At 46.1% G+C, this 27784-nt stretch overlaps 7 protein-coding genes across 8 annotated transcripts; 4 read left to right on the top strand and 3 right to left on the bottom strand.

Moving 5' to 3' along the window:
- Positions 1 to 634: 634 nt before the first annotated feature.
- Gcat (Glycine C-acetyltransferase) lies at positions 635 to 2400 on the top strand. Its single transcript, XM_020946365.2, has 4 exons — positions 635 to 776; positions 934 to 1130; positions 1198 to 2059; positions 2122 to 2400. Exons 1-4 carry the CDS (start codon positions 740 to 742, stop codon positions 2277 to 2279), a joined length of 1254 nt encoding a protein of 417 aa, XP_020802024.2. The 5' UTR covers positions 635 to 739; the 3' UTR covers positions 2280 to 2400.
- Positions 2401 to 2448: 48 nt separating this feature from the next.
- Klp68D (kinesin-like protein 68D) lies at positions 2449 to 5905 on the bottom strand. Its single transcript, XM_020946350.2, has 2 exons — positions 5778 to 5905; positions 2449 to 5617 (listed from the first exon to the last, which is right to left on the bottom strand). Exon 2 carries the CDS (start codon positions 5489 to 5491, stop codon positions 3119 to 3121), a length of 2373 nt encoding a protein of 790 aa, XP_020802009.1. The 5' UTR covers positions 5492 to 5617; positions 5778 to 5905; the 3' UTR covers positions 2449 to 3118.
- Positions 5906 to 6019: 114 nt separating this feature from the next.
- On the bottom strand, positions 6020 to 7887 carry LOC110179016 (spliceosome-associated protein CWC27 homolog). Its single transcript, XM_020946358.2, has 4 exons — positions 7235 to 7887; positions 6702 to 7085; positions 6443 to 6649; positions 6020 to 6382 (listed from the first exon to the last, which is right to left on the bottom strand). Exons 1-4 carry the CDS (start codon positions 7822 to 7824, stop codon positions 6070 to 6072), a joined length of 1494 nt encoding a protein of 497 aa, XP_020802017.2. The 5' UTR covers positions 7825 to 7887; the 3' UTR covers positions 6020 to 6069.
- A 135-nt stretch (positions 7888 to 8022) lies between these two features.
- twy (fas-binding factor 1 twitchy) lies at positions 8023 to 10946 on the top strand. The gene is made up of 2 exons (XM_020946348.2): positions 8023 to 9350; positions 9404 to 10946. The coding sequence occupies exons 1-2, from the start codon at positions 8023 to 8025 to the stop codon at positions 10875 to 10877; spliced, it is 2802 nt and encodes a 933-aa protein (XP_020802007.2). The 3' UTR covers positions 10878 to 10946.
- A 150-nt stretch (positions 10947 to 11096) lies between these two features.
- Pi3K68D (phosphatidylinositol-4-phosphate 3-kinase catalytic subunit Pi3K68D) lies at positions 11097 to 26984 on the top strand. 2 transcript variants are annotated; one of them, XM_086837992.1, is made up of 16 exons: positions 11097 to 11540; positions 12986 to 14027; positions 14092 to 14144; positions 16230 to 16937; positions 16998 to 17086; positions 17143 to 17779; positions 17838 to 18408; positions 18476 to 19115; positions 19189 to 19434; positions 19495 to 19931; positions 19985 to 20377; positions 20433 to 20633; positions 25018 to 25214; positions 25279 to 25370; positions 25440 to 25589; positions 25650 to 26984. In XM_086837992.1, the coding sequence occupies exons 2-16, from the start codon at positions 13003 to 13005 to the stop codon at positions 25827 to 25829; spliced, it is 5619 nt and encodes a 1872-aa protein (XP_086694118.1). In that variant the 5' UTR covers positions 11097 to 11540; positions 12986 to 13002; the 3' UTR covers positions 25830 to 26984. The 2 variants fall into 2 exon arrangements, with proteins under 2 accessions (XP_086694118.1, XP_086694125.1); XM_086837999.1 differs by lacking the exons at positions 11097 to 11540; positions 12986 to 14027; positions 14092 to 14144 and adding an exon at positions 15964 to 16164.
- On the bottom strand, positions 20980 to 24718 carry LOC110179011 (uncharacterized). Its single transcript, XM_020946351.2, has 4 exons — positions 24294 to 24718; positions 24037 to 24224; positions 23244 to 23349; positions 20980 to 23120 (listed from the first exon to the last, which is right to left on the bottom strand). The coding sequence occupies exons 1-4, from the start codon at positions 24319 to 24321 to the stop codon at positions 21172 to 21174; spliced, it is 2271 nt and encodes a 756-aa protein (XP_020802010.2). The 5' UTR covers positions 24322 to 24718; the 3' UTR covers positions 20980 to 21171.
- Positions 26979 to 27555, top strand: Tim13 (mitochondrial import inner membrane translocase subunit Tim13). Its single transcript, XM_020946389.2, has one exon. The coding sequence runs from the start codon at positions 27225 to 27227 to the stop codon at positions 27501 to 27503; it is 279 nt and encodes a 92-aa protein (XP_020802048.1). The 5' UTR covers positions 26979 to 27224; the 3' UTR covers positions 27504 to 27555.
- Positions 27556 to 27784: the final 229 nt, after the last annotated feature.

The raw sequence follows: 27784 nt of genomic DNA, 5'->3' as shown, positions 1-27784 counted from the left end.
ATTGTATTTCAAGAGATTTATACTAAAACCGAGAAATTTAATAATTTAAAGATATTTTGTACTTGGTAATTCCTATTTTTGGTATCTAGTTTAAATTAATACATGTTAATAGATGATAAATAAAGAAATAAGAAGAAATTTACTGAGCAATATAAAACATATATAAATATATGTTTGTTTTAATAATTTTTTAACCTGTAGTTGAAGCTAAAAATATTATAAATAATATTTATTCTTATCTGCAAGTAATCTTGTGAATATAGCTTCAAATCAAGTGAAATCAAAGCCCAATGACAATGACCTTGTGAGTAATTTGATTAACAACGCTTAGCATAAGCACGAATATTCATTCAGAATAATGTGTGAGCATAAAAGATAAAAAGATACATTTGTATCTAACTATCTAGTCATTTGTATTTTTTGCTTTAATCCTAAGTAAACGCGACGCCATGACAACGAGAGAGTGAAAGCGAATTAAATCAATTTAGTTATAATGAAAGCCAGCCGTTGGTAGTCGGTTATGTACTATATATGTACGTATATATAGATATATATATGAACTATTTATAAAAGGAAAAAACAAAAGCAAAAATCAGCTGCTTGACTGCCGTGCGAGCCCCCAACTAGGGTGACTTGCTCTCCATGCTCGGCTACGTTACTCAGTCACAAGCGAGTCGTCGAACGCATCTGGACACCAGCCAGTCGGTCCTCTATAATAAGACTACACAGCCCCGGCATTATGTCAATTTTCTCAAAAATGTTGCTCTTCCGAGCGGGTAAGTCATCATAAATATATATCATAGGACAGCCATACGCCCTATAGATTGAAGAGGCACTAAATACAAATTGTTATAACATCTATATTGCAATGTTTGTTCCTGAATCTCATATCAGATTAAAAAAATGTTCAAAATTTCCTCAATCCTTTCCCAGCTGGCGGACGTCACTATAGCGCTGCGGCCCAGACTCAACTCCGGGATATATTGAGCACACAGCTGGCGGGGATCAAGGAAGCGGGCACCTTCAAGGCAGAACGCATCATTACCTCCTCACAGAGCACCCAAATCACAGTCCAAGGCAGCGACAAGAAGATCCTTAACTTTTGTGCCAACAATTATCTTGGTCTGGCGGTAGGGGAAACTTTTACACACTTACCCCAACTCGACTAAGTTCACGTGTTTCCTCCTCCTCCTCTAGAACAACCCGGAGATCGTGGAGCACAGCCAGAAACTGCTGGATCAGTATGGCGCCGGTCTTAGTTCGGTTCGTTTCATCTGCGGCACTCAGGATATACACAAGGAGCTGGAGCAAAAGATAGCCAAGTTCCATGGTCGCGAAGATACCATCCTGTATGCTTCCTGCTTTGACGCCAATGCCGGAATCTTTGAGGCCATACTCACGCCGGAGGATGCTGTGTTCTCCGATGAACTGAACCACGCCTCGATCATTGACGGCATTCGATTGTGCAAGGCCAAGAAGCAGCGCTACAAGCACCGAGATTTGACCGACTTGGAGCAGCAGCTGAAGGGCAGCGATGCTCGACTGAAGCTTATTGCCACTGATGGTGTCTTCTCCATGGATGGTAACATCGCTCCTCTGGCCCGTATCGTTGAGCTGGCAAAGAAGTATAACGCCTTGGTGTTTGTGGACGAATGCCATGCCACGGGTTTCTTTGGGGCCACGGGCCGCGGTACCGAGGAATATGCCAACGTCATGGGTGAAGTGGATATCATTAACTCAACGCTGGGAAAGGCCCTGGGTGGTGCTTCCGGTGGATATACAACTGGTCCCTCTGAGCTCATCACTTTCCTGCGCCAAAAGTCCAGGCCGTACTTGTTCTCCAATACCTTGCCTCCAGCTGTGGTGGCCGTTGGCCTTAAGGTCATGGATATGCTGCTGAAGTCCAGTGAGCTCACCCAGCGCGTCCAGAGCAATACGCAGCGCTTCCGTGAGGCCATGACCAAGGCGGGATTCACCATAGCCGGTGAAAACCATCCCATATGCCCCGTGATGCTGGGCGATGCTCGTCTTGCTTCGAAGTTTGCCGATGAGATGCTAGGTGAAGCCATAATAATCCTTGTAATATTTGTAGCATTCCTTGATCCTTGACTTTACTTTCAGGACGTGGCATTTATGTCATAGGATTCAGCTACCCAGTGGTACCCCAGGGCAAGGCTCGCATCCGTGTCCAAATCTCGGCTGCTCACACAGAGGCAGAAATCGATCGGGCCATCGCTGCCTTCATTGAAGTTGGTCGCTCTTTGAAGGTGATCCAATAGGATAAAGGATATCCTAACACCAAACCTTGCATTTATAAATTATTTGTAAAAGAAAAAGCTGCATTTGTAAAGGAAATAATAAGTAATAAAAATTAAAATATTTATAAAGGTTGTAAAAAAAGGAATTGTTATCTGTAAAAAGGTTTATCCCTTATTTAAATCAGTTGGATTCGTGTTTATGGAGTTGCTTTATTTGGTTTATAAGTTTAACTAAGGATCATTTACTATGTAAATATATAGAGACTGTTGCAGTTGCGTTTAACTTAAGCTTAGATTGCACAATAGAAGAAGGACTGGCCCGGGCCGGTAAATGCACGCGTGACGAACTAAACCGAGCACGAAACATGTCATGGAAATATATCCATGGTTTTGAAATCATTTGAAATTGTGTCATCAGAATTAAGCCACGAAATGTGATATCTTACAATAGAAATATGACAACTTTACAATGGAATTGGGACCTAAAAACTCCGTTGCATACTATAAGATACATTTTCAAATGATTTCGAAACCAGAGCGATTTCTGTGGCACTTCTAAAATCAATAACAAATAATTAAAGTCGAGTAACAAATAAAAATAAACATATAAACAATTAAGGAAGGTCATTAACTAAAATGGAATTAATGGTTGAGTTGTGGAAATGCCAGTGTCTTGGGTTGGCAAAATATAAACATAAAAGGAAACTTACAAAGCTTGAAGTGTGGAGTGAAGATTGGGCTAGGTGAGTACTGTCGAGGTGTACGCATTGCGATGACTATGAATACTTTGGTTAGTGCTGTGTGTTCGCATGAGATTGGTTAGCTTTAGTTTATAATTCGATTCGAGTCGTTTGCGACTATTATTTGTTGACCAGGCCGCGGGCCTTTGGGTAAGCTGAGGCTGGCTTCTTGGCCGCCGCCGCCGCCGGCACACGACCCGTGGGCGGACGTCGGTTTGAGTCGAGATTGGAACCGGCACTCGGTAGTCCACGGCTGGACTTTATGTTCCGCACATTGGGCATGGAGCTGCCAATAGCTGTTGGGCCAACTCCAGATCCTGCCCCTGCGGCCGCTGTTCCCTTGGCATTCGCATTGATTATGTTCTCCAAACGGCTGCGCAGCGAGTTTGTGTGCGAATCCACAATATCGATGTCATCGCCGCCTGTTTGCATCGCCTGAGCGAGCACCGCCTGCAAGGAGGCAGACACCTTGGGAGTACGATACTCCTGGGTGGTGCGGCAGGGCATCTCCAGCTCGTAGTTGACGATATTCTCACTCTTGAAGCGAAGGGAGCTGGGTGCATTCGACTTGGCCTCTTGCAGGGCATGCTCGGAGATGGGTCTTCGGCGCTGTGGATGTGATACCGGACGCTTGCTGCTGAACTTACCATCGCCCCCAGGGGGCATGGGCAGAGTCATCGAGGAGAACTTCCACTCCTCCTGTTCCTCGTCATACTTGGCCTGAGTGTACAGGCGCTGCTTCACTTCGATGGGCACAAAGTTATCAATGATCAGTAGTTGACGTTTCAGCTCTTTGACCAGTTCATTCTGGGCCATCTCCAGTTCTCTAAGGTCCTGGTTGTGGTCGGATTTGCAGTCGTTTAGCTCCTGCTGTAGGGCCAGATACTTGGCGTAGCACTTGGAGAGCTTGCGCTTCTTCAGCTCCACCTCTTGTTCGAGGGAGACGTTGCGCTCACGTATTTCGAGGGTGGTTTCCTCTTGCAGCTCCAGCTGCTGTTGAATCTCAATTTCACGCTTCTTTCGCTCCGCTATCTCCACCAGCTTCTTTTCCAGCTCGATCTGTCGCTCACTGTACGTGTCCAGCAGATTCTTACCTCCACGCACCAGCTGGCCCTCTAGTTCGGCCAACTTGGCAGCCAGCTTGCTGTTCTCCACCCGCTCTCGTTCTAGTTCCTCGTTGGACTTGGCCACTTCGGCCTCGTTCTCCTTGTCGGACTCGGACTCGGCTCCATCGAGATCGCTCTCCTCTTCCACCGGCTGCTCTACGGTAGATGCCTTCAGAGAGCCAGTCATTTCCTTGGCCACGATCTCCTTCTTCGGCTTCTTGGTGCGTTTCTTGGGTTCGCTTCTCCTGGTCTGCTGCTGTTGCTGCGGAGCAATCAGGCGCTTGAGACGTTCGATCTCCGCCTGGTACTCCTTCAGCTTGGCATCCTGCGGATCCTCGTTCTTGATCGGCTGATTCTGGATGGACTTGGCGCGCGAGGCATAGCGCAGCGTGGTCAGCGTCTCATTATAGTTGTAGTTCGAGGGCCCAATGTTGGCTATCATAATGGTCTTGGAGTTGCCGCCGAGCGAGTCCTGCAGCAAGCGTGTCAGCTTTGAGTCACGGTATGGAACATGAGGCGAACTCTCGGCCAGGGCAGAGATAACGTTACCCAGCGAGGAAAGGGCTAGATTGATCTTGCTGGCTTCCTTCAAACGTTCCGCTGAGGCTCCCGTCTTCGACTGCCGCTCACTGCCAGCCAGATCGATGAGGTTCAGTTTGCCCACCTTGATGGTGTTGGTTTCCGTGTCACACATCTCTATTTTGATCATGAAAATAGCGTGGGATCTCGAACTGTGCTCATTCATGTTGGTGAATCCCACGGTGCGATTCTTATTACCCACCTGCATCACCCGGATCATGTCGTCGACGCTTTTGCAGTTAATGGCATGCAGGTTGGGCACATACACGCCCGATCCCCGTTCCCGAACCTCCAGATTCTTGGAGTTGGGCTTCAGCAGATCCCGCAGCTCCTCCATGTAGATCTCCAGGTAGGACACATCCACTAGGAACTGAAAGTTCTCGGTTCGATTGATGTGCAGCCAGATCTGCTCGAAGGTGCGCGGTATGATGCCCATGAGGTCGTCGTTGCCTCGCACGCCCTCCATGGTGAAGGTCTTGCCGGTGCCTGTTTGTCCATAGGCAAAGATGCAGCCGTTGAATCCCTCCAGCACAGAGGTGACCAGGGGAAAGACTACTTCGTGATACAACGTCGTTTGATTGGCGCTTGCATCGTATGCCGCATCGTAGGTAAAGACCTTGCGCTGCTCCTTGTTGGCATCCACCACATTCTGTAGCTCCACCACGCCCCGGTTTGGATAGACGTTGACCACCTCTGGCGAGCCCTCGGAACGCTCCCGATTGCTCATGGGTCGACACCGGACCACCACCTGGACGCATTCATTCGGCGTCTGGCTGCCGGCAGTTCCGGGTCTCCTTTTCGCACTCATTTCCGCAGATCCTTGCCTTACCGTAGCTTTTTCTTTGTGCTCTTGTGACTAAGGCCGCTCTTCGCTGCCTCTCCACTCCCTGCTGCTGCTGCTTCTCCCCGCCTCTGCTGGCCAGAAGTTGAGTAGCTGTGGCGACGGAAAACAAATGACGAATAAAATCAATAATTCCTTCCTGACGCAACCGACTGCGTTCGCCCCTTATGCTGCCGTGATTCACGCATCGCTGAAAGCCGCACTTCACAGTGGAGCAATGGGGCGAAGCGATTTGGCAATCTTCTATTATTACCTGTTATTTTAAAGCCAATTACTTCACCTTGAAATCGCTTCTTTTTTTTTTTTGTCTCAGCTGCGGGGTTTTAACTGTCTAAAGCGGTCAGTGTGGCCAGCTGCCGTTAGCTAACGGACTAACGCCAGGCGCAAGTATGGCTACACCAATAAATGCGCGCGCAATTTGAAAATTGCGTTATTTTAAATAATTAATTTCAAAGAAATCCGGTTAGATTATTATGTTTATAAAAAACGACCATATTTCAAGTTAAATTTCATTATTGAACTATTTTTGTATTTCGTATATTTATTTACAAATCACGCTTACTGGCCTTTGATTTGCTGGAGCTAGTTTCACCCCGTTTACGTTTATTCAGGGGATTGCGGGGATCGTAGGCATCATACCAATCGTCTCCCTTTTTATTAGCATCCTTGGCCAGAACGGGGGCAGTGCTATTGAAATTCAAGGTGTGCGAGAGCCAGTCGTCACCGATGATTTCCTGCTCCACCACCCTGTCGTCGAGATCTTTTGGTTCCGGTTCGCCATCATCAGAGCCGGACTTGTGCTTCAAGTTGTCCAGCTTGGTGCGGAATTTTGTGAGTAAACTCAATGTGAACTCCTCTCTGTTAAAAATAAAACATCTTTAAATTAAATTGATAACTATTCGGATTATAAAAGTCCACCTTGACTGTCCTTTTGGCTGGAGTTTTGTCTTGGCAGTATACTTCTCCTTGGACTCTATAAAGTCACTGATGTAGTGATTTTCCTTAGCTCCCTTGATCTCGGCTGGTTTGGTGTCCTTCTCCTTTCCATTTAGAAGTTTATCTTTCGTTTGCTTATCCTTTTGATATTCCTTTTTCAGCGAGGCAATTTCCTCGCGAATCTTGGATCTAAAAAATGTAATATCATGTAATTCTAATCTAGGAATTAATTAAATCTTACTTCTTTTCTGAAATTTTGCGACTTTCTTCTTGCTCGCGTGTCATTAGAACATCCTCTTCGCCCTCCGAATCAGTCTTTTCCACCACCGGCTTTGCTTTCTTCTCTGGACGGCTCTTTGAACTCTTGGCAAGCTTCATTTTGACGAGATCTGAATTGGAACTGTCAGGTTCAGCCTTGACACTATTCTCAAGGCAATCGTCAGACAAGCGCTCCTCGCTTTCAGCGCGTTCCACTTTGGGTACTCGAATGGGTTCCTTGCTCAGTTTGGGATCATCGGTGACGTCGTGCAGAGATTTTGCTTTGCCCGCGTTCTGCTTTACGTACACGTTGGTCTCCTCTTCGTCATCCTCGGCTTCTTCGCCAAAGGAGAGTAGGCCAAAGTTTCTGAAAAAGTATTAGAGAAGTAAGCTATAAATGTTGCAAAGTAGAAAAGGTGTTTATGCATGCTATGATTTTAGTTACGGTTAATTATTCCTAACAATTTTAGTTACAGTTAATTAATGCGATACTATAGAAAAAGTAAAATCCCTTACTTGACTCCTTGTCGTTCCTTCTTGCTCTTTTTGGTCTTCGCAGACGGTTTGGCCAGCACACGCGGAACGATGTCGTCGAAGGGATTGCTCAAAACCTCCGTGGAAACGATGCGATGGGCGTGCATGGGCCGTTCCTGATGGTCCACAATACCTTCCTCCAACTTCAGCATGTTGTAGATGGTGTCGCCGGTGACCTTGCCAAACAGTGTGTTCTTGTTCTGCAGCTCCGGCGTGGGCGCGAACGTGAAGAAGAACTGCGAGGCGTTGTCATCCTTGCCGGAATTCGCCATCCCGACCAGGCCGCGACGTGTGTACCGCAGACGTGAGTGGAACTCGTCCTTGAACGGATGCCCGTAAATGGACTCACCTCCGGTGCCATCGCCATTTGGATCACCTCCTTGAACAATGAATCCCTTGACCAGCCGGTGGAACTCGGTGTTTTTGTAGTAGCCCTCCAGGCACAGCTGGACAAAGTTGCGGCACGCCTTCGGACACTCTCGGGCCCACAACTCGATGTCTATGTCACCAACTGTGGTCTTTAGAAGCACCTTGCCCGAAGTGGGCGGCTCTTGGATGTAAATATTGCTCATTTCTTCAGAATTATAAACAAAACAATTTGCTAGAGATGGCAATACATCGATGGCACTATCGACTGTCGAATGGTAAATATATCGCACAATCGGTAACCGTGACTACTGTTGACATTCAAGTTTGTAACTAGGCAACCGTTTGCTTTTCGCGTTTATAGTTTTTACGTTTTTTTGAAGAGTATTTTCATTTAATTCATCATGAACTTTAACGACGATCCCCTTGCGGAACTTCTGAGCGACAACAGCCTCGACAATGACAACTTTTTTGAAACTCCAGCGGGTGGAGGGCACAAGAAGCCACCGAAGACAGCGAAGCCTAAGGGAAAGCTGGAGGATTTGTTTGGCATTCAAGAGGAAACGGAGGCGGACGTCCAGGGGCAAGGGGCTCGGAACAAGCCCACTGCCACCAGCACACCAAGAATTGTCAAGCAGAAGCCTTCCATTTCGTTGGACGACGATGCAGCGGACGATGATGACTTGGGCTTCGATCCCAAGAGGCCTAAAAGTGGTGGCGCCAAGAAGAGCCTTTTCGACGACCTCCTGTCCAGCAGCGTTGAGCCTAAGAAGAACATTTTCGATGAAATTCTGACGGGTTCCACCGATCCCAGTAAGCGTCCTGCCACTGCTAAGCCCTCGATGTCCCGCCAATCCACAGACACTACCACAGATAACTCTCAAGCTAGGCCCAAGACATCCACGGGGCGGAGGAGCTCTGCCCAATCAGCCACTATTAATGTTGATCCCCTTGGACTTTTTGGCAAGGACACTGTTTCGGGTATGTCCACGCCGGTTTCCAGGAAGAGGGGCACCACTGCAGACTGGCTAGGTCTGGAGGCAGCTGCCGCCTCTGCGGTGGAAGCAGTGGAACAGCTAGAGCACCTTCCAGTCGCTCCCAAACCGCAAACCCCCAAGAGACAGCCCTGTACAGAAGTTCCTATTAAGAACGTAGCTGACATCCTCCGACTGCCTGACGCCGAGGAGGCCGAACCAGACCTGGATCTGGCTGCTCCTCCGGGATCGTCTGCGGTGACTGCTGCTACACAGAATATACTGATGCTCAGCAATCTCAATCTGGAGAGTAATCACAAGTTTAATGCCCTGCAGCAGCAGGAAGCACAGCTGGTCATTGCGGCGCAGATGAAGAACCAGGAACGCACCCTCCTGGAGATGCAGCGACGCCAGGAGAAGCAGGATCGAAAGTTCCAAGCCCTGATCCAGCAGCAGTTACAGCGCCAACAGCAAATGGAGGAGCATATAAAGGGTCAGCAGGAACGAATAAACATGCACATACAGCTGATGATGTCGCAGCCTGTCCATGTCCAGGAAGTGGCCCCTGAAACCGCAGAGAAACGGGAGGCCGAGGAAAAAGTTGTCACCAAGGAGGTCAGCAAGGAGCAGGAGCACTGGCTCCTGCTAGAAACAGAGGTCAAGCGTAATCAGCTGGAAAAGCAGCGCTTGGAGGAGCTGGTGGCAAACATGAAGGTTAACTATGAGCAGGAGATCGAAATGATCGATGCCTCGTACAAGTAAGTCTGAAGAAAGTAGCAAAGCTAAGACTAAAAGCTTATTCCTTTTCCAGAAAACAAATAAAGGTCCTCGAGGACCACCTGGCCGCCGTAGAGGATCGACTTAAAACCGAGAACACCGAATTGCAACAGTATTATATCGGCAAACTGGAGAAGCAAAAGGAGGACTACGTGGAGCAGATATCCAACCTGAAGCAAGATCACGAGGATGAGGTTCGTAAGCTGCGTCACTCCCATGAGCTGGACATTGAAGGGATTCGACAGGCCAAAATGTTGGAGCTGGCAGCTGTTCAGGATCATGGCAACTACCTGGAGACTCTTCGACTGGCCTCTAGCAATCTCCAAGAGCTGAGAGACGGAATGACTGGTACTCAGGAGAGGGAACGCCAGTTGGAGGCTCGAGAGCGACGCCTGGCCGACCAGGAGAGGCGCTTAAAGCTTGAAGAAGAGACGGCCGACGAGGAAAAGCGTCGTTTAATGGAACTCGTGAGCACTCTGGAGTTGCAGTTGGGCCGACTCTCCAAAGACTCTGCCGAGGAGAACTGGCAGCTGCGCCAGCGCATGGCCAGCTTGGAGGCGGAGCGCAAGGCCTTCGAGCGCGAGAAGGAGTTCCACCGCGATCAGATGAAGCGGGAGGAGAAGCGAGTTGAGGAGCTCAAGTCCATACAGCTGGAGCAGACGGAGCGACTGCATCACGACCTTCAGCAGGAGCGCACCCAACTGGCAGTGGATCGACAGCAGTTGGAGCTGAAGCTGAAATTGCATGAGCACGGCGACCTGGACAAGGATCGTCTTGAGCTGGAGGCCCAACTAAAGGTGGCCCGTGATGCTATTCGGCGGGCGGACGAGGAGCGGGATCGCTGCCACAAGTTGCAGCGTGAGGTAGAGCAGCGCAAGCGTATCCTGCTGGACAGGGAGAACGCTCTAAACCTCAAGGAGGACGAGCTTGCTCAGGCCAGCGGCGCCTATCGCGTTGCCACTAGTCGCACCCACATGGCGGAGCAAAGGGCCCGCGAGGCCGACCAGCTGCTCCAGGCCAAGCTGCAGCTAATGGGGAAGCGGGCCAATGAGATTGCCGAGAAGGAGGCCCAGCTGGCTCAGGAGCGAATGCTCTTGGCTCAGGACCGCTTAACCCTGCACAATCTCAAGAAACAAATAGCTCGCAGCCGATGTGCTCTCTGCAAAATGGGAGCGGACAGTGCTGAGCTTGCTCTGCGCACAGATCGAAAGAATAATGCGCTGACCACCACGGATCCTCTGCTGCTCCCGATGCAGCCCAGCAAGGCGGAGCTCCTGCTCAAAATGGCAGCCAGTGAGCCGGGGCAAGCTCAGAGCGATATTGTAGACCGAATGCTGGACGAGAACATCGAAGCTTCCTATCGCAGAATGTACAATGCGCCACCCAGCAGTTCCCTGGATGATGTAGACTTTGGCCTGGCTGGTGGGCTTGACGATGACTCCAAGGTGGCCATGGACCACGGAAGAAACTTGGACATGGACCAGGATTTCCTAGCTAACTTTAAATGAAATCAAATATGATTTTTTGACGAGATTGGGTCTAAAGTAAATTAAACACACTACTTTTTTAATATTTAATTTAGTTTTTTTTATAACGAAACTAAAATGAACGTACTGAAAGATTCAATCAATTCAAAATAAGCTTGCTACTTCCGCTTATCGTAGACTTTAACCGCTCAACAGGTTGTTGCGGTCATCGATGCTATCGATTCCACAACGTCGATCACCGATGACTCTATCGATGTCTCGCCACCTCTATCGCTGCTTGTTGCATTCCGTTTTTTCGTGTTATTCGTAAAAAGCATTTTAACTTAGTTTAAACAATATGTAAATAGTACGCGGTAGTGCAAGAACATAAGCTTAAGTAATATCAAGTTAATCAGTATTTTGGCGTCTCCGCCAAGGCTTTTTATATTCCGTTTTCGTGACTGTTTTGTGTCTGTGCTTATGTGTTCGTTTATGTGTGTGTGTGTGGTGTAGGTGTGTAGGAGGAGTCCAAAAACTAAACCTCTTTTCGGTAGTTTTAACTCGTAAGCTTAGAAAAGCTAGTAAAAACAGCAAGTGGTGGGAAACACTCGGCTTAGCCCGGTGGATGAAACTCGAAGCCGACGCATATTGGGCAACTGAATAACGGAACCGACAACCAGGCGGAGGTGACACCTCAAAAAGCAAGTAAGTTGGCACTCAGCGAATGTGAGGCACAAAAGAAGAAGAGTAGCCGTACAAATGACCGACTACAAACATATTTACGAATGTATATTAATGACAATCACCATTATCAACGCCCTCCCACAGGTTTTCGCCGTTTTGTTATTTCGCTATTTGCTTCGTTTTTGCTCTTATATTGCCCCACGTTTGCAGTATAATAAATTGGCAATCAATTCCGTTGATTGATGTTCATGAATAGTTAAGGTTTTGCACATATGTACAATTTGTTGCAATTTATTGATTTACCTTAACCTTTTTGCGGCAGATATTCTCATTCTCTCTCTCACTGGTTCTCTCTCTCTCGCCGGTTCATGTTTTCTTATCTCCTATTCCGCCTTCTCCTATTCGCAATCATACACACATGCATGCATATACATATGTGTGTGTGAGGCTGTGTTTATGCCCGAACAGCTGTTTCCTATCTGAAAACAAGAAGAGCTTCAATGGGAACAAAATCGTGCCGCTTTTCTTGCAGAGATAATTTATAATAAGAAAATATATGTACATATGTATATAATGAAATCGCTTGGGAATTGCTTACCACAGCTTTCATTCACGCAAATTGATGCCGCCCGCTACTGTTTGTATTTATTTGTTTATTTACAATTGCGTGCACAATTGCGCCTTTTTGCGCCACTCCAATGAATTTTGCAATCAGAAATTTGGAGCGTTTGCATTTGGCCTATTTGCTATATGGACGATTTCTCATATCAGCACGGAATTTGAATTTTTTTGTTTACTTTTGTTGTATTTTAAAAAATTACTGTGGTTCGTTCTTTTCATTTTTTCGTATTTCCGGTCTGTTTTTTTTTCTAAAGAAATGAATAAAACAGAAGCTAAACAAAGTCCTAATCAAAATGTGGGGCTCCTCAGCAATCTACAAAGTATGCCTTGATATGGACATATTCTGAAATAAATAAATTATAAATAATACATAATAATATCGAATTCGAGGGTATTAAAGCTTTGGCATCAAAACTTGGTAACATTTCTCAGTAATTATAAGATTTAGATCTTAAAAAAATAATTGTACAAATTAAATGCCTATCTACGATCGTTTCAAATATACTAATGATGACGTTCAACTTGTACAACAATTTTAACATTTAATTCTTTTTTGGCCCGGCTGCTGAATCACCCTAACAGTGTCGAGTGCTTGGCCCCTTACCATCTACTCTTTCCAATGCTTTTCACCTGGTCTACACCCTATACACTCCTAATCACTTTTATCATTGCCCGTTTGTTATCGCACAGATAAGCGAAGCGAAAAAGCCACCAACAGCCGCCTTTGTTCACTCAGAGAATAACAAATATATTTCGACTGACAAAAACCTGCAACAAAAAAATTGAACAAAAAATTCGAAAATAGCTCATTCCATGTTTTGCTCTGTTCTGATCGCCATTAACAGCTCAACGGATCGGTAGAATGTCAAATCAGGCCCAAATCGACTACGACAAACAGTTCCAGGATGACTTGGCCAAGGCAACGGCGCTTAGTCTCGAGCAGCAAGCCCTCGACGACTATCGGCGGAACAAGAAGTATGGCTCAGGCTACCCTCCAAGCACTGCTGGACGAGATTACAATGTTGCCCAGCGCAGTCAGAGCCTCAATCAGGGGCGCAGGCACTCGGAGGTTCACCAGGCCATCAGTCCGTCAGCGACAAATGTGGATCGCTCGCGGACACCACCGGCGCAGGTTCCGGATAACGACTTAATCTGCTTCGCCAGTCCCACGAGCAAGCAACCAGAGAGTGCTACTCCCTTCGGGCGGCTCATCGAGGATCTGCAACGAATGCAAGTGCCGAGCAATCCCCAGTCGGCCCTTGTGCCCATGGGACCAGTGGCTGCGGCCCCTGTTCCGGTTCCCGCATCGGCCCCTTACGGTTACCATCCTCAGCATCAGCCTCAGGCCGTTCAGGTGCAACCGCCCCCTTATGGCATGGTGGCAGGAGCACCTGGCAGCATGCAGTTGGTGCCATACCAGCCCGCTGCACAACAGCAACAGAGGCCCCTAAACAACGAAGAACTTCAGCGCCTTTACAGCATGCCTGCGCAGATGGCTGTGCAACCAGTGGCGCAGCCCAATGCCTATTTATATTATCCGGGAGCAGTAGTCACTCCCTACACGGCGCCAATAGTTCCCGGATCGGCTGCCTATATGCCGCCACAATATCCCTCGCAAGGATATGGTTTCGCCGGGGCATACACCCACATGGATCTAAGGCGTCCACAATCGACACCCGTAACGCCAGGTCCACCAACGAGTCATCACATTCAACCGTCCAACAATCCTCCAGTTCCCTCTACCTCGTCCGCCGTGGAGGCAAACGGAGTGGCCTTCCAGGGACGACGTCCAGTGCCGTCGACTACCAGTGTTGGCTCAAATTCCCGCCCTGGGAGTAATGGACAGCGCAAGGGCAATGATTTAATAGACCTCAATCAGGAGGATTAGTAAGTATCAAACTATTAGAGTAAATAAATGCTATTTTACTGAGAAATTCCATTGCTTTTTCAGCTCCCGTGTGAGTGTTCTGGAGGCATTCGATCCCCTGCTGAACGACAATACTGGTAAGCAGCCACAATGTTGTAATTAGTATGTACACACCACTTCCTGAGCTCGCACCCTTTTGAAGATCCTTCCAGACTTCTCGCAGCGTAACCGAAATTCGAAGTATTGTCTGAAATTCTTAAAGTGGCAATTGCAGGGAACAAATAAAGTTGATTGCTGTCATATATTGCATTCCTCTGATAAGTTTAATTCGATTGCTGTGAAATAGCTTTTACTTTATATCTATATAAAAGATAAATTGGAGGTTTTTCTTAAAAAGTTGCGTTTTTACCATTTACTATTTTATAAAACTGATCTTAATGTTTGATTCCTTTTGTTAAACAATTATTAATAGTTTATTTTTCTTAAAGAAAGATATTTTTCTATATCTAATAAGAGCGATTTTAGTTACTGTAGCTTATGCTCCCTTGTCGCATAAATAATATAACATAATAATTTGTAGTTTTTGTGGATTATTAACCAAGTAACCTCTGACCTCGTTAGCACAATTCCAGATCGTTTGTAGCGCTGCCTTGCCTCTAGTTAAGAATTAAACTGAATGTTTTTTGTTTCTCTATAATTGCAGCAGTGTCGCAAAAGTAAACCATTTTAATTGCAAGTCCTCTACTACTACTCTCAGTACTACTACCACTACTACTACCAAAAAAAAAACTACTGCAAAAAAAACAACTACTACCTTTACACCCACAACAACAACTACACCATCTAGAGGGTTTCGGGTTCGTTCTCGGTTTCGGAGGCAAATCAAAGACAAGACAACCATAATTGTGTCTATATAGCAGCACATACTTAGAACCACCTAGTTGCAACTAAAAACACTAATGTAAAATATAAAACATATATGTTTCAACATAAGCCCCTCCCCCCAAAAGTTGAAATCTGTGCCTTCTGCCATCATCGGAAACAGGAAACATTTTTTAAAAGTCGAAGCAGACGAATCGTTTTCATTATTTTCACTATAATCACAATTTAAAGTTTTTAAGAATTAAAAGTATTTCAATGAGAAGGTTAGTCTCTTCTTTTTCGGTATTAACATTTATTACGAAATGAACACATTGTGATTTGCTGCTACATATATATATATATATATATATATATGTATATACATATATAATATATCCATTAATATTCACATATATATATATATACAAAAATAAATGAATGCATACATATGTTTAATTCTAAATCATTGTGAGAGAACAAATAAATAATTTCCTAATAAACAAAAATTTCTGTCTGTTGTTTTATTAATTGTTTATCCGCTTGTCTTAAATTGAATTTTTTAGTATTTGTGTGATCTCATATGTATGTATTTATTTGTATATTACATTTCGGGAAGTCTTGGGTAGACTGCTTTAATTTAAAGGTACTTCAAAATGCTTGATACCACTTGAAATTGAAGTTTTCAAAAATATGTAGACTTTACCCTTTTGTGTTAAATAAAACAGATGTAAGGGCATTAGAGGCAAGAGATGGCGAATAAATCAAAGCAGGCGCTATATAAATACAAAACAGATCGTTTTATAAGTACCAAACATTGCTACAGTGAATTCAAAGAATCATAAATTAAAATAAAATAACATATACACTTTAAAGAGGTTTTCGAATCGATTTAGGGTGTTGTTTTGGTTGTTAACCCCGAGTTAAAAACAATCGATTTGCATATTTATCATTTAAACTATTAATAGTATTAAGTACAGCTGATAGTTCACTGTACTGGGGTGAGCGTGGGCGATGTATGACAGCAATCACAATTAGCTATTAGGGATGGCAGCCGCCGCAGCTCGCTGACCGTCGGATTTGTTAGCGTAGATTTGTGAAGCATTCTCGCATCGCCACTAGTCCGTCCTGCTCGACTCTTCTTTTTTGGGGCGGTCTCATTTATTTTTGGCCACACGATGTGATGTGGGGCTGGCTAGCTGTCTGTGCCCGCCGTGCCCGTGATTCTCGCCACAGTAGTAGGCCTCGATTGTCGGACACAGATTATTTGCATAACTGCTACGCTGGCGGCGATTATCGGTCTTGGATCTGCGAAACTGAAACTGACTTTGAGCCGGAACTGATCATGCACTCGTTACTTGCAGGAAACGACAGCGCCTCCGACAGCACCTCCTACTATGCGGAATACGATCCCTTCGACTTCCTGTACAGCGGTGACACTGGCACCCAGTACTCGGATCCCATGTACGAGGCTGTCAACCGATGGGACAAAACTGCGGCCACCGTCAGTCCGAATGTAAGCCTAATTGGTTGGCGGCAAGACTATTTGACCCAACCGTCACCATCTACCTCGCATCACGTGGAGCAGGAGATACAATTGTCGGAGAACGGAGAATCGGGAAGCATCTCGCCGCCGCCACCGTTGCCGCCGAGAAACCAGCAGCTATATGAAACAAATCAGGCACCGGTGACCACTTCTAGGTCAGATCACCAAACGACAAAATTCACGGACAGTTACACCTCCAGCATTCCCGCAAATGTGGTACTGGATCGACGGAAAACCTGTACGCGCCTCTACGAGCTAATCAGCGAGCAGCGAACAGATGACGCTGAGCTGTTGGAGTTCTACCATATGGTGAAGCAGCTAAGAGCACGCTATCCGCACGACGATGCGCCTACCAATGTGGGACATGTGGTGGCCGCTGAGTTTAACTATCACTATATAATGGATACCAGCATTAAGGTTATTGTGCATCCGGCCCTGAACACGCTCCAGTCCCACGTTTTGGCCGCTTCGATGGCCAAGGAGCAGGTGAAAGGATACGGAACGCCTGTTACCTTTACATGTGATAGTAAGTATGATTTTTCTTATTTCCTCTTTACATAATTTTAATATATCCGGCCTTTTCCAGTTGACTCGGTGGTGGCCCAGGTTGTGGCCCAGGCATTGGCCTCGCTAGAGGGTCAGGTCAAGGGCACAGTCACCGATTATGTAGTCAAGGTGGGTACACGACAATTATAAAGTGATTCCATGTAATAGTACTCCAATTCTCACAGCCGATCGGTCTATTGGAGTGGCTGGCGCCTACCTCTAAGCTCAGTCAGCTTGAGTGCGTTCACAACAGCTTTCAGCTGGAGAAGGATGTGCACCTGGGTCTGTGCCTGAGCACGACAGCCAACATGCAGGCCATAGCTCGAACCGAGAGGGATGACGAACACGATGCAGATTTGCTACCGGAGCAACTGCTGCCCAACGAGGTTGTGCCCATTGTTACCTACGACAATATGATGATACTAATCGAGACGCTCGAGATGGAGATCGATAAGCTTGAGTCGGCGGCAGACGGAGCGCCCGGCCGCAGTGTGGTCAGCTGCTCCGGTGTGGTGCAGGCGGTGAAGGCCATCTGTGCTCTGCTCGGCAGCATCGATACCATGGAGATAGCCCGCTGTGTCGCCGATCTAAAGCGCATTTGCGAGGTGGAGCAAACCAAGTACGCAGCGACGGGGGCCAGTAACCCGGAGATAATTAGTGACTATGGTGATTATGCACAAGTTGTACTTCGTCCACGCTCCCTTCTCGAGCAGATCAAGATGAAGTGCAATGAGCTACGGGATGCTGTGCAGGAGCTGGTCGAGCTGTATGCGAATGTGTTCCGCGTGGCCTTCTCCGTAAAGACGCCCGATTACACAACAAGTAAGTCCAAAGTAAGATTAATCTAAAGCTTAAGCATTCTAAAACACATATTTTACAGCTCCCATTCCCATCTCCTGCGTGTCCAAGCCCATCGTGGTCTGCATAAGCTGCTTGCATCGTCCGCCGCCCAACTGGAAGTACGAGGACTACTCTCTGTGCGTCCAAATCGTGTATGGAACGCGTCTGTTGTCCAAGCCCAATGTGCTGACCTGCTCGAACGACACGAGCGGAGGCCTGTTTCCACGCCTCAACTTTAGCGCCTGGCTGACCTTCGATCAGCATCCCATTTGCACTCTGCCCCGGGAGGCTCGGCTGACGTTCGTTCTGTATGGAAAGCAGGCAGCCAGCGAGGGCGACCCCAACTCGGAGCAGAACGGAGAGCGGAGGCAAGTGACCACGGAGTTGGGTTGGTGCTCTATCCAGCTGTTTGACTTCAAACGAGTCATGATTTGTGGTCCCTATCTGCTCTCTTTGTGGCCTCCAACCACGGATAAGATGTTGGGACCGGCTCCGGCGCGTGGTTGTCATCCGCATCCCGATTTCTGTCCTGTCTTAAGTATTGAGGTGCCGCCATACGGAGGCCGCATTGAGTTTCCCGAGCATCAAGAGATCCCCAAGCCTGCGCCACAGTAAGTAGACTCTTCAATTCGAATATAACTAATATACTTATATATGTATCTTACTTTACATTTCCAGCTATGACTTTGCTTCGCTCGATGCCAATCTGCAGGAGGAGCTGCTAGACACCGCCGAGCTGGGCTACTCGGGAGCGACAGAGCGACGAGAGGTTTTCTGGGAAAAACGCCTATACCTGCAAAACTATCCCAACGCACTGCCCAAGGTCTTGCATGCCGCCCACAGCTGGGACTATGCGAATTTGATTGATCTGCATGCGCTCCTGCACTCGTGGGCACCGCTGTCACCACTTCAGGCGCTGGAGCTTTTGCTGCCGCGTTACCCGGATGCTAAGGTACGTGAAAAGGCCGTCGAGTGGATCTCCCAAATGCCCAACGATCAGCTGGTGGACTTTCTGCCCCAACTGGTGCAGAGTCTAAAGCATGACACCTACGAAGGCTCAGCGATGGCTCGCTTCCTGTTGTCCAAATGCCTAGAGTCGCCGCGCTTTGCCCACTACATGTACTGGCTATTGGTGCACAGTTTGCCAGACGATCCGCACAACTCTATTGGCGCCGCCATGGTGGACCAAGACTACGATGAGTCGCAGGTCACACAGGCTCGCTACTACCGTCGGAACAAGATGATGCTGCGGGCCCTGATGGCCATCTGTGGCGAGAAGATGTTGCAGCGATTTATGTACCAGCATCGCATGTGTCAAGTAAGTATTTTTCAACGATTAATTAAATGTTAAATATCGAAAAAGGTAAATCTGATAAACCCGATCCTTTCAGAAACTTACAACCATAGCAGAGTCTGTTAAGGAGGCCAAGGAGTCGATGAGACAAAAGAGTTTAGCCGCAGGAATGGACGAAGTGCACCAGGATCTGCTGGAGAAACCCACCTGCTTGCCACTGGGACCTGAGCTGGAGGTGACTGGCGTGAGTGTGCGGAATTGCAGCTACTTCAACTCCAACACGCTGCCACTGAAGATTACCTTTGTGGGACCTGATGCCGAGTCGCTGCCGGCGATCTTTAAGGTAACTATTTACCTCAGTAATTAAATCTTTCAAATTAGGTAACAATAAATATTTCCACAGTGCGGAGATGACCTGCAGCAAGATCAGTTGACCATACAATTGATTAGGATCATGAACAAAATGTGGCTAGCCGAGCGATTGGATCTAAAAATGGTCACCTTTAACTGTGTGCCAACGGGCTACAAGAGCGGCATGATTGAGCTGGTCAACGAGGCGGAGACATTGCGAAAAATCCAAGTTGAGTGCGGATTAACAGGCTCCTTTAAGGATCGACCCATTGCCGAGTGGCTGGGCAAGCAGAATCCCAGTCCGTTGGAGTATCAAAGTGCCGTGCGAAACTTTACGCTCTCGTGTGCTGGCTACAGCGTGGCCACCTACGTGCTGGGTATCTGCGATCGGCATAACGACAACATCATGCTGAAGACCTCGGGTCATTTGTTCCACATTGACTTTGGCAAGTTCCTGGGCGATGCGCAGATGTTTGGCAACTTTAAGAGGTATGGAAACTTTATGTGATTATTTATCGTGTATTAACTTATATATTTTATAGAGATCGAACTCCCTTTGTGCTGACCTCTGACATGGCGTATGTGATTAATGGTGGCGACAAGCCCTCCACTGACTTCCATTACTTTGTGGACCTGTGCTGCCGGGCCTTCAATATTGTCAGGAAGAATGCGGATCTACTGCTGCACACTTTAGCCCACATGGCCACCGCCGGCATGCCTGGTGTTAATTCCAATGCTGTGACTTATGTGCGCCGTGCCCTGTTGCCTTCACAATCAAATCCCGAGGCGGCTGCCACCTTTGCCAAGATGATCCAATCCTCGCTAAAGAGCTGGTTCACGCAATTCAACTTCTTCCTTCACAATCTGGCCCAGATGAGATTCACCGCCGACGAGGGCACTGGCGAGTTGCTGTCGTTTGTGCCAAGGAAATACACGTTAGTTCTAAAGTCTTTTTATACATTAAAATATTTTAAATTATTCTGTATTTAGCATGCAACAAGATGGACGCTTGAAGATTGTAAAGGTGGTGTGCTTCCAGAAGCACTACAGCATGGAGAAGTTTTATATGTACATTCTGGAAGTGACGCGGCATGGGCAACCGGTTCCAACGCACTTGTTTCGCTCGTACCGCGAGTTCACCGAGTTCCATCAGAAGCTATGCATGCACTTTCCGCTGGTTAAGCTGCACAGGTGAGTGTTTATGACTTAAATCTCAGAGATATCTAAAGGAAATGTTTGAAACGATCATTATATCGAAAATAACGAAAAGTCTGATAAATTGAGACTTTAAATTTCCCTTTTAAATTACCCTTCAATGTTCAGTTATATAGGGAGGTCTAATTAATTAAACTTGTTTGTTTTTCGCTTACTCCTTATCACCTTCTGACTTCTATCTATCAGTCACTTATCTAAGTACTGAAATTATCTAAAATTCGGACTTGGCAAATGATCAATAATTGCAAACAAATGATTTTGGAATTCTTTGATTTCCCTGTGTTGATTTACTTTCGCTTTATGAATTTCTAGAGTTTCGATATAGTTTCTTTATCTTTAATGGCTTTCCTGCCAAAACTTTACTACAAACTTTATAGTCAAAGTGATATGGCAACTTATCTGCGAATCATACACACATATGTACATACATAAATTGGTTATTGCCGTTTGGCAATCATAATTAACATATAAAATACTGTATTTGCTAAGGATGTAAGGCATGAGCGGTCTCGGATTACGCTTCAGTGTCACCTCTAACAATATTATGCGTCCTCAGTGCCGCTGTCATGGAGCGATGTTGGCTGATGGCGCGTCCAAAACCATCGTCCTCCTCATCGCTATCTCCCTGAGAGACTTGAGCTCCAAATAGGCTGGGCAGTCTGTTATCCGTTGTTTCGAAAACTATTGAGCGCTGCATGGGTGTGGGACGAGGCAGATCGTAGTCATCCTCCTCGGACTCTAACCCACTTGAGGTCACCACTTCGGCTGACTGATAGTACTGCAGGTTATCCACATCGAAGCGAACTTTAAGGACTCTCGGGTCACGCCTGGCTGGCTGGGGAGCTGACCGGGCTCCGTCCTCCCCATCGGCATCACTCGAACTGGAGCTGGGCAGCTCTTCAGGTTGATAGCACGCCAGGGGAGGAGCGGCATCACCGCGCACATTTAGGGTGGCGGATGGTCTTGAGGATCGGGGGGCAGGCTGAGGAACTTGTCGGGGCGGCGATGGCGTCGCAGCCACTGACATTTCCTGGCACAAATCTTCAAAGTTACTGACACCATTGCTCTGGGCAGTAGATGTGGGTGATCCGGCCACTTCTACGCCATTTACTTCCAGTTCATCGTACAGATCCTCTATGCTACTTACATAGTTGGCCTTCTTTGATCTCTGCTCCATCACTTCGGTGTATTTGGGAAGGTTTTGTCCACCCCTTGAGCTCTCCAGCTGCATCAGGGAATCGTAGTCGGGCAAATAGGGGACACCGGGATCATATGGCGGTGGATCCACGCAAGGAATGGGTTGTGGCTCCGGTTCAAAGATCTCCATTCTAGGTTCCAGCAGTTCCAGCTGATGGAACAGACCTTCCACCTGCTCCACATTATCCAGTTGGAGAGTGGCCTCGCTTAGAGTGGTCTCAACTGCAGGCACTTGCTCCAAACTGTTTGGGTGGAGATCCCAGTTTGGTGCTGGAACATCAACCACTGCATCTAGATTTGCAAAGTTTTCCCAATCCTCATCGATGCTTTTGCCAAATCCTGGCGGACTGCTAGCCGCCGGAAGCTGATGCTGATCCACATCCAGGATATCGGCCTCGTGTATCACGAAAGAGTTGCGTATCCGTTGAAAGTCCCTATCCTGGTTACCCAGAGGTAGCTCCAGATCATCAAATAGACTCTGCTGAGTGGTGGGTTCAATTATGGGAGTTGTTTCCACTTCCGGACTGCCTGCTATTATTTCCACAACGAATGCAGAATCTGCTTTGCCAGCTTCCTCAAAGGGATCCATTGATTCTTGGAGTTCAGGTTCAGGTTCAGTTGTGGGTTCAGGTTCATGTGCAGCTTCTTCCTTTGGTATTGCTCCACGGTGTACCACCGCTGTCACCGACAGAGCTCCTTCCAGTCCATCATCGGGTGTTAAAGGCTCTGGTGGAGAATCCTCTGGAGTAAGCAGTTCCGGCACATCATCCACAGGATCGAATTTGACATAACGTCCACTATCCTTACTCCTGAGCTGTGTGGGTCTTGTAGCCTCTCCACAAGGCTTGACGCTAATCAGCTCATATTTCTCTGCAAAGTGATCGAAATTGGGCATGCCCAGTTCGCTTTGTGGCTCTGAAACTGCCTCCCGAGGAGCTGCAGACATGGATTGGTTTAAGGGAGCAATTAGAGGCAGTGTTTTGGGTACTTCAGGAACTATTTTAGGTAGTGTAACCGATGGAACCGGTTCCTGAGCAGCTGGTGGAGCAGGCTGGTCTTCGGCTAGCATTTCTGGCTGTGTTGGAGGAGATGGCGGCTGACGGGTCGGTGGAGCTGTGTACTCATAATGCTCACTATTCACCTCCAAGCGTTTGCGTCGCTGCTCCAGTGTCTTTTCTCGATAGGACACCTTGGTTCTTTGAGCTTCCCTGGGACTGACGCCAAAGAGCTGAAGATTCGGAACACTTCCAGTCATGTAGCGGTTTCCTGTAAAATTGAGTATGTTTAAATCAAAATCATCATTTAATCAGGAACTACACAAGTAATGGATTTCCCACTAATGTTTTGATTGTAGTTGCCTTTCAATGATTTCGATTCACTATCTTTTACCTGTCGTCGTCGTCGCTGGCGTTGATGCCGATGGCCATGGGCTTTCGAATTCCTCGAGATTGCGACGTCGGAACACTCCATGGACAGCGGAATCGGTGCCGTTAACCTGGGGAATTACAGAAAATGCATTTAAAAGTGTGGGGGGTTGCAACATCTGTGTATTGGGGTGGCTCTTTGCTCGGATGCGTCATGGAGAAGGTGCTACACATGACCACAGACACGCAAACTATGAAAATAAATACAAAAAACCACGTTCATGCGATAAGGTGTGTGTGAGAGTGTGCGACTTTACACTTTGTTTTGAGCTGTCTGTGAAATTATGTGTGATGTTGTTGTGACCTAATTTCATGTTTTTAATAAGTAATTGCCTCAATGGGAGAGACCTGTTAATATTCTAGACAGCAAAGATTAGGCAATTAACTTGTAGAAGGCGGAAGTTCTTCACCATAACTAGCATTCTTCAGTGGCTAACAACTCTATTGGTCACTCCCTAGAATTTAAATGCATAGAATTAGTGAAAGTTGAACTCGATGGCGATTTGCATTCCTCACGCCCCCATCTCTAGCCTCTAAAACACACACACACATAGTAGACACTCTCTTCAAACCCACAACACCTGTGTGTTTGAACCTGCCTTATCACAAGCACTTGTCGTGTGCTCGTATGTGTGTTTAGATATCGGTGTGGGTGTATCACCAGTGAAGGTATCGGTATCACATTAACCTTTTTTTTGTTATTTTTTATAACTGCGTGCATCGGCTGTTAAGTTTATTCCTTTGATTTGCATACGCACCTGCGATTCAAAGGCTGCGTAACGTGGCGGCGGCTGCTGTGATTGCTGCTGCTGCTGCTGCACCTGCGATCGATCGAAAGTCAAACGTCGCCGGAAACCAAAGAGCTTGATGCCGATCAATGCAAAAACGAGTCCCATGAGCAGCATGGCCGAGGCTAGCGTTGGGCCAACGACAGCCGCCGGCTGACCTGAAGAGGATTACCCAAAAGGTAATAATCAAATATCAATTGGTGAAAGAGCAGAGCTCAAGCCCTTACCTTGGCCCGGATTCTTTAGCTGTGCCATGTCTTCTTCGTCTTCTTGTCTCGCCAGCAAATCAGTTGGCTCGCATTCTGGCCAAAAATGACTGTGGTTTTTCGCACTCCCCCCTTGTTTTGGCCAAAGAAATACATATAATGAAACTTCACCACGTCGCTGCTAATCGAACCGCTGGCGGCTGTCGGCTGTTGGCTGTTGGCTGTTGGCGCTTAGCTTTCAGCGCTCCGCTCTCCAGCTCGCTCGTCAACTGATTGAGCGCTGACGTCGACGTTACCGCTTTTGCCATCGCTTATCGGTGCGATTCGGCTCCGATATCGGTGTGCTCACTTGCTCGGGTCGCTCTTCTATCACCCACTCACTCACTCTCTTTGCCTCTCCGATGCGATGAAATCAGTCCGCCTCAGTGGCCGAATTATCAGCTATTAGCGGTGTTACCTCAGAGCCATGGCTTTTGCGGGAGACGCTACGCCAGCACTGATAAGTAATCGCCAAATATGTATATATGTGCCATGATTTTGTAGTGACAAACCGACTGACTAAATAAACGCCATGAAAAATAATGTGATTCCAGTAATTGGTGATTAGGAGATCCTATCCCTATCCCTATGTGTCTTGGGGAACAATGATTGTGTAATTTGCGATTAAAGCAAATAATTATGGTACTAACTAATGGTGGAATTAAGAACTTTACTAAAATCAAATCAATCTAATTAATTTTTATAGTCTTCCAGCTGGCGTGCATGTGGGAAGGTCCAATATCAAGTCAGTGGCCGAGAAACGACTACCTCTAATACAGCGATTCCTGAAATCACTGTTCGATGCCTCCGAGGAAATCGCACACTCCGAGCTTGTGTACACTTTCTTCCATCCGCTGCTGCGTGACCAGCAGGAGGCCAAACTGGGAATGCCGAAGATTAAGGGTAAGATAGAAAGCTTTAAATATATAGAGCAGAATCTAAATACTGATATAATTGCACTGTACAGAGGTGAAACGACAACCGTCGCGGGATAATCCAAACGAGATTGGACAAATTCGACTATCGCTGCAATATCAACGCGGCGTACTTACTGTGATGGTGTGTAGCTACAGTTCTACTTGATAAATAATAGTTATAAACAATGAATATGGGGAATATGCATTGCAGATACACCACGCCAAAGGGCTGCCCATGCTACAAGGCGGCCAGGAGCCCAACACTTATGTGAAATGCTACCTAAAACCGGATCCCAAAAAGGAGACCAAACGCAAGACCAAAGTGGTGCGCAAGACCTGTGTTCCCAGTTTCATGGAAACGGTGAGTAAATAGATAGAGATATTTGTAGATATCATAATATAATATATTATTTTATCTTAGCTGGAGTACCGAATGCCCCTGAATATTATTCAAGAGCGGCGATTGCAGGTTACCGTCTGGTCGCACGACACGCTGCAGGAAAACGAACTGTTGGGTGGCTTCGAGCTGGACCTGTCCAAGCACGATCTGCGGCAGGAGCTATGCGATTGGCATCGCTTGGGTTCAATGCCCAGGAATTGACCACACCGACAATCAGGCCTAGGATAAAAGCAATACTAATAAACATTTCTGTGCCTGTCTTCTATTGATCGCAATAATACTTACTTACTCGACGTGATTGTACATTCCATACGCATATATATTATAAATAACTCAACTGACGGTAGAAGTGTTATTTCTTTCGATTTGTGCCTCAAATGTATGTGTAAATATTCTATACCCACCTCACATTCAGCACATTATTTTGTTATTTTAATGCAACTTTTAATTATACAAACTCTAAATTTCAACCGTGCACACGTTTTATTCATTGGTATATTTGAAATTAGATTAGATCTAAGATACAGAAGAAATTGTATGTACTTGGTGAATGCAGCAGGTTTGATTGTAATCCTAGTTTTTAATACAACAAAACATTCTCTATTAGGGTTTTTCGCTAAATACTTATTCTCCTGGAGTAGTCACACCAAGTTCAGTATTATGGCTAAGAATCTACTTGCTTAAGAGATTATAAAACTCGCTTTAAAACTCAGATTACCGATGATGTGCAGATGAGGTTAAATATGGAAATTAAAGTGCACAGACAGATAATTAGATCAAATATATTTTTGGTTTATTTTAGAAACATTCGGAGTAGATGGAAAAATCTAAAAACTTAAACACACATTCAGCTTTACGCACAATAAAAAAATATTTCAAATACAAAATGAATACTTTCCTATGCCTGTAAAACTTCATCAACATTTCAGTATCTCAATGAGATTACCTCCGTCTGGGTCTTAACTCAAAAATACTTACAAACAAATTTACAAAAAACAGGCTACCAGGAAATAGTTCATAACTATCGGAGAGAACAAGTACTAAAAGTGTCTTAACAAATCTAACGAATATTGTAAAATATATATAAGATTAATGCCTCTAGCAACAGATTATATTTTTATAAAAACAAAAACAAGTTTTAGAGCTACATCTGCCTGAGTATTTTAAATGAGAACTCTTCGTCGATACTGATTATTAACTTTATCTGTAATGTATTAATTATATGTATGTGTGAACAAATTAATATTGAAATTTAGGAAAAACCAATTCAATCTTTGTGTAACCAAATTGTACAATTTATAAATTGAAATACTAATTTTTTTCGGCACAAATAAATGGGTATAACAAAATAATAAACCGAATGGATTTTGACTTATTAATTAATGATTTGGTAGTTCAATTATTTGATGATAATTTAGAATCCAAGTAACCTATCACGTTTCGAATTATTCCATTGATATTTGATATTGATACCCGAATATGGAAACTATACACAGTCACCTGGGAACTACACGTTGATTTATTTTGAGGCGCTGGCATTCAGGTTGAAAGGCATTCCGATTTAAAATTTAAATTATATATCCAGTAAATACACAAATGTCGTCTGCTAATATGGAGAAGGGGCAGCTGATAAGCCAGGTGAAGCAGCAGATCGCTCTGGCCAATGCCCAGGAGATGCTGGCAAAGATGACCCACAAGTGTTTCTCAAAGTGCATCCATAAGCCGGGCAAGGCGCTGGACAACTCGGATCAGCGCTGTATCTCACAGTGCATGGATCGTTACATGGATGCCTGGTATCTGGTGTCGCGTACCTATGGCAATCGCCTCCAGCGGGAGCAGTACAGGGATATGGACACCATGGAGATGACCAACTAGAATATGATTTCCGATTGTTACGTAAATAAAGCTGCTTGGTTTCGAAAGTATATACGAATATTGCTTATCGCTTTGGCGATTATATAGAATGCAACTCAAGGGCTAGGGCTGGGGCCGGAACTGGGGTTGTCTTAGATAGCTGTAAGCTGTCTGCTTGATATTGTGCAGTTTTGCTGATCGCTATCGTGTTTGGAATGGTCTTGGTAGCTAACGGATGAACAAGTGCTCGGGCTCACTGGCCCCAATGCAGTTTGCGATGAGAGGCCAGTTTAACGGCACGA

Source organism: Drosophila serrata, unplaced genomic scaffold, assembly GCF_035046125.1.
Source record: "Drosophila serrata isolate PLE 108 unplaced genomic scaffold, ASM3504612v1 contig_66, whole genome shotgun sequence".
NCBI lineage: Eukaryota > Metazoa > Arthropoda > Insecta > Diptera > Drosophilidae > Drosophila > Drosophila serrata.
The sequence above is the reverse complement of the archived record's forward strand: the minus strand, read 5'-3'. Positions and strand labels throughout refer to the sequence as shown.

Bases quoted from the DNA above. Each gene is read 5' to 3' on its own strand.
- Gcat (XM_020946365.2), top strand. From the start codon at position 740: ATGTCAATTTTCTCAAAAATGTTGCTCTTCCGAGCGG. The intron at 777-933 runs GTAAGTCATCAT...ATCCTTTCCCAG, and splicing joins AATGTTGCTCTTCCGAGCGG to CTGGCGGACGTCACTATAGC. The intron at 1,131-1,197 runs GTAGGGGAAACT...CTCCTCCTCTAG, and splicing joins ACAATTATCTTGGTCTGGCG to AACAACCCGGAGATCGTGGA.
- Klp68D (XM_020946350.2), bottom strand. From the start codon at position 5,491: ATGAGTGCGAAAAGGAGACCCGGAACTGCCGGCAGCCAGACGCCGAAT.
- LOC110179016 (XM_020946358.2), bottom strand. From the start codon at position 7,824: ATGAGCAATATTTACATCCAAGAGCCGCCCACTTCGGGCAAGGTGCTT. The intron at 7,086-7,234 runs GTAAGGGATTTT...ATACTTTTTCAG, and splicing joins AAGGAACGACAAGGAGTCAA to AAACTTTGGCCTACTCTCCT. The intron at 6,383-6,442 runs GTGGACTTTTAT...TATTTTTAACAG, and splicing joins CAGCCAAAAGGACAGTCAAG to AGAGGAGTTCACATTGAGTT.
- twy (XM_020946348.2), top strand. From the start codon at position 8,023: ATGAACTTTAACGACGATCCCCTTGCGGAACTTCTGAGCGACAACAGC. The intron at 9,351-9,403 runs GTAAGTCTGAAG...TTCCTTTTCCAG, and splicing joins ATGATCGATGCCTCGTACAA to AAAACAAATAAAGGTCCTCG.
- Pi3K68D (XM_086837992.1), top strand. From the start codon at position 13,003: ATGTCAAATCAGGCCCAAATCGACTACGACAAACAGTTCCAGGATGAC. The intron at 19,435-19,494 runs GTAACTATTTAC...ATATTTCCACAG, and splicing joins CGCTGCCGGCGATCTTTAAG to TGCGGAGATGACCTGCAGCA. The intron at 25,371-25,439 runs GTGTGTAGCTAC...TATGCATTGCAG, and splicing joins GCGGCGTACTTACTGTGATG to ATACACCACGCCAAAGGGCT.
- LOC110179011 (XM_020946351.2), bottom strand. From the start codon at position 24,321: ATGGCACAGCTAAAGAATCCGGGCCAAG. The intron at 23,350-24,036 runs GTGCGTATGCAA...GTAATTCCCCAG, and splicing joins ACGCAGCCTTTGAATCGCAG to GTTAACGGCACCGATTCCGC. The intron at 23,121-23,243 runs GTAAAAGATAGT...TCAATTTTACAG, and splicing joins GCCAGCGACGACGACGACAG to GAAACCGCTACATGACTGGA.
- Tim13 (XM_020946389.2), top strand. From the start codon at position 27,225: ATGTCGTCTGCTAATATGGAGAAGGGGCAGCTGATAAGCCAGGTGAAG.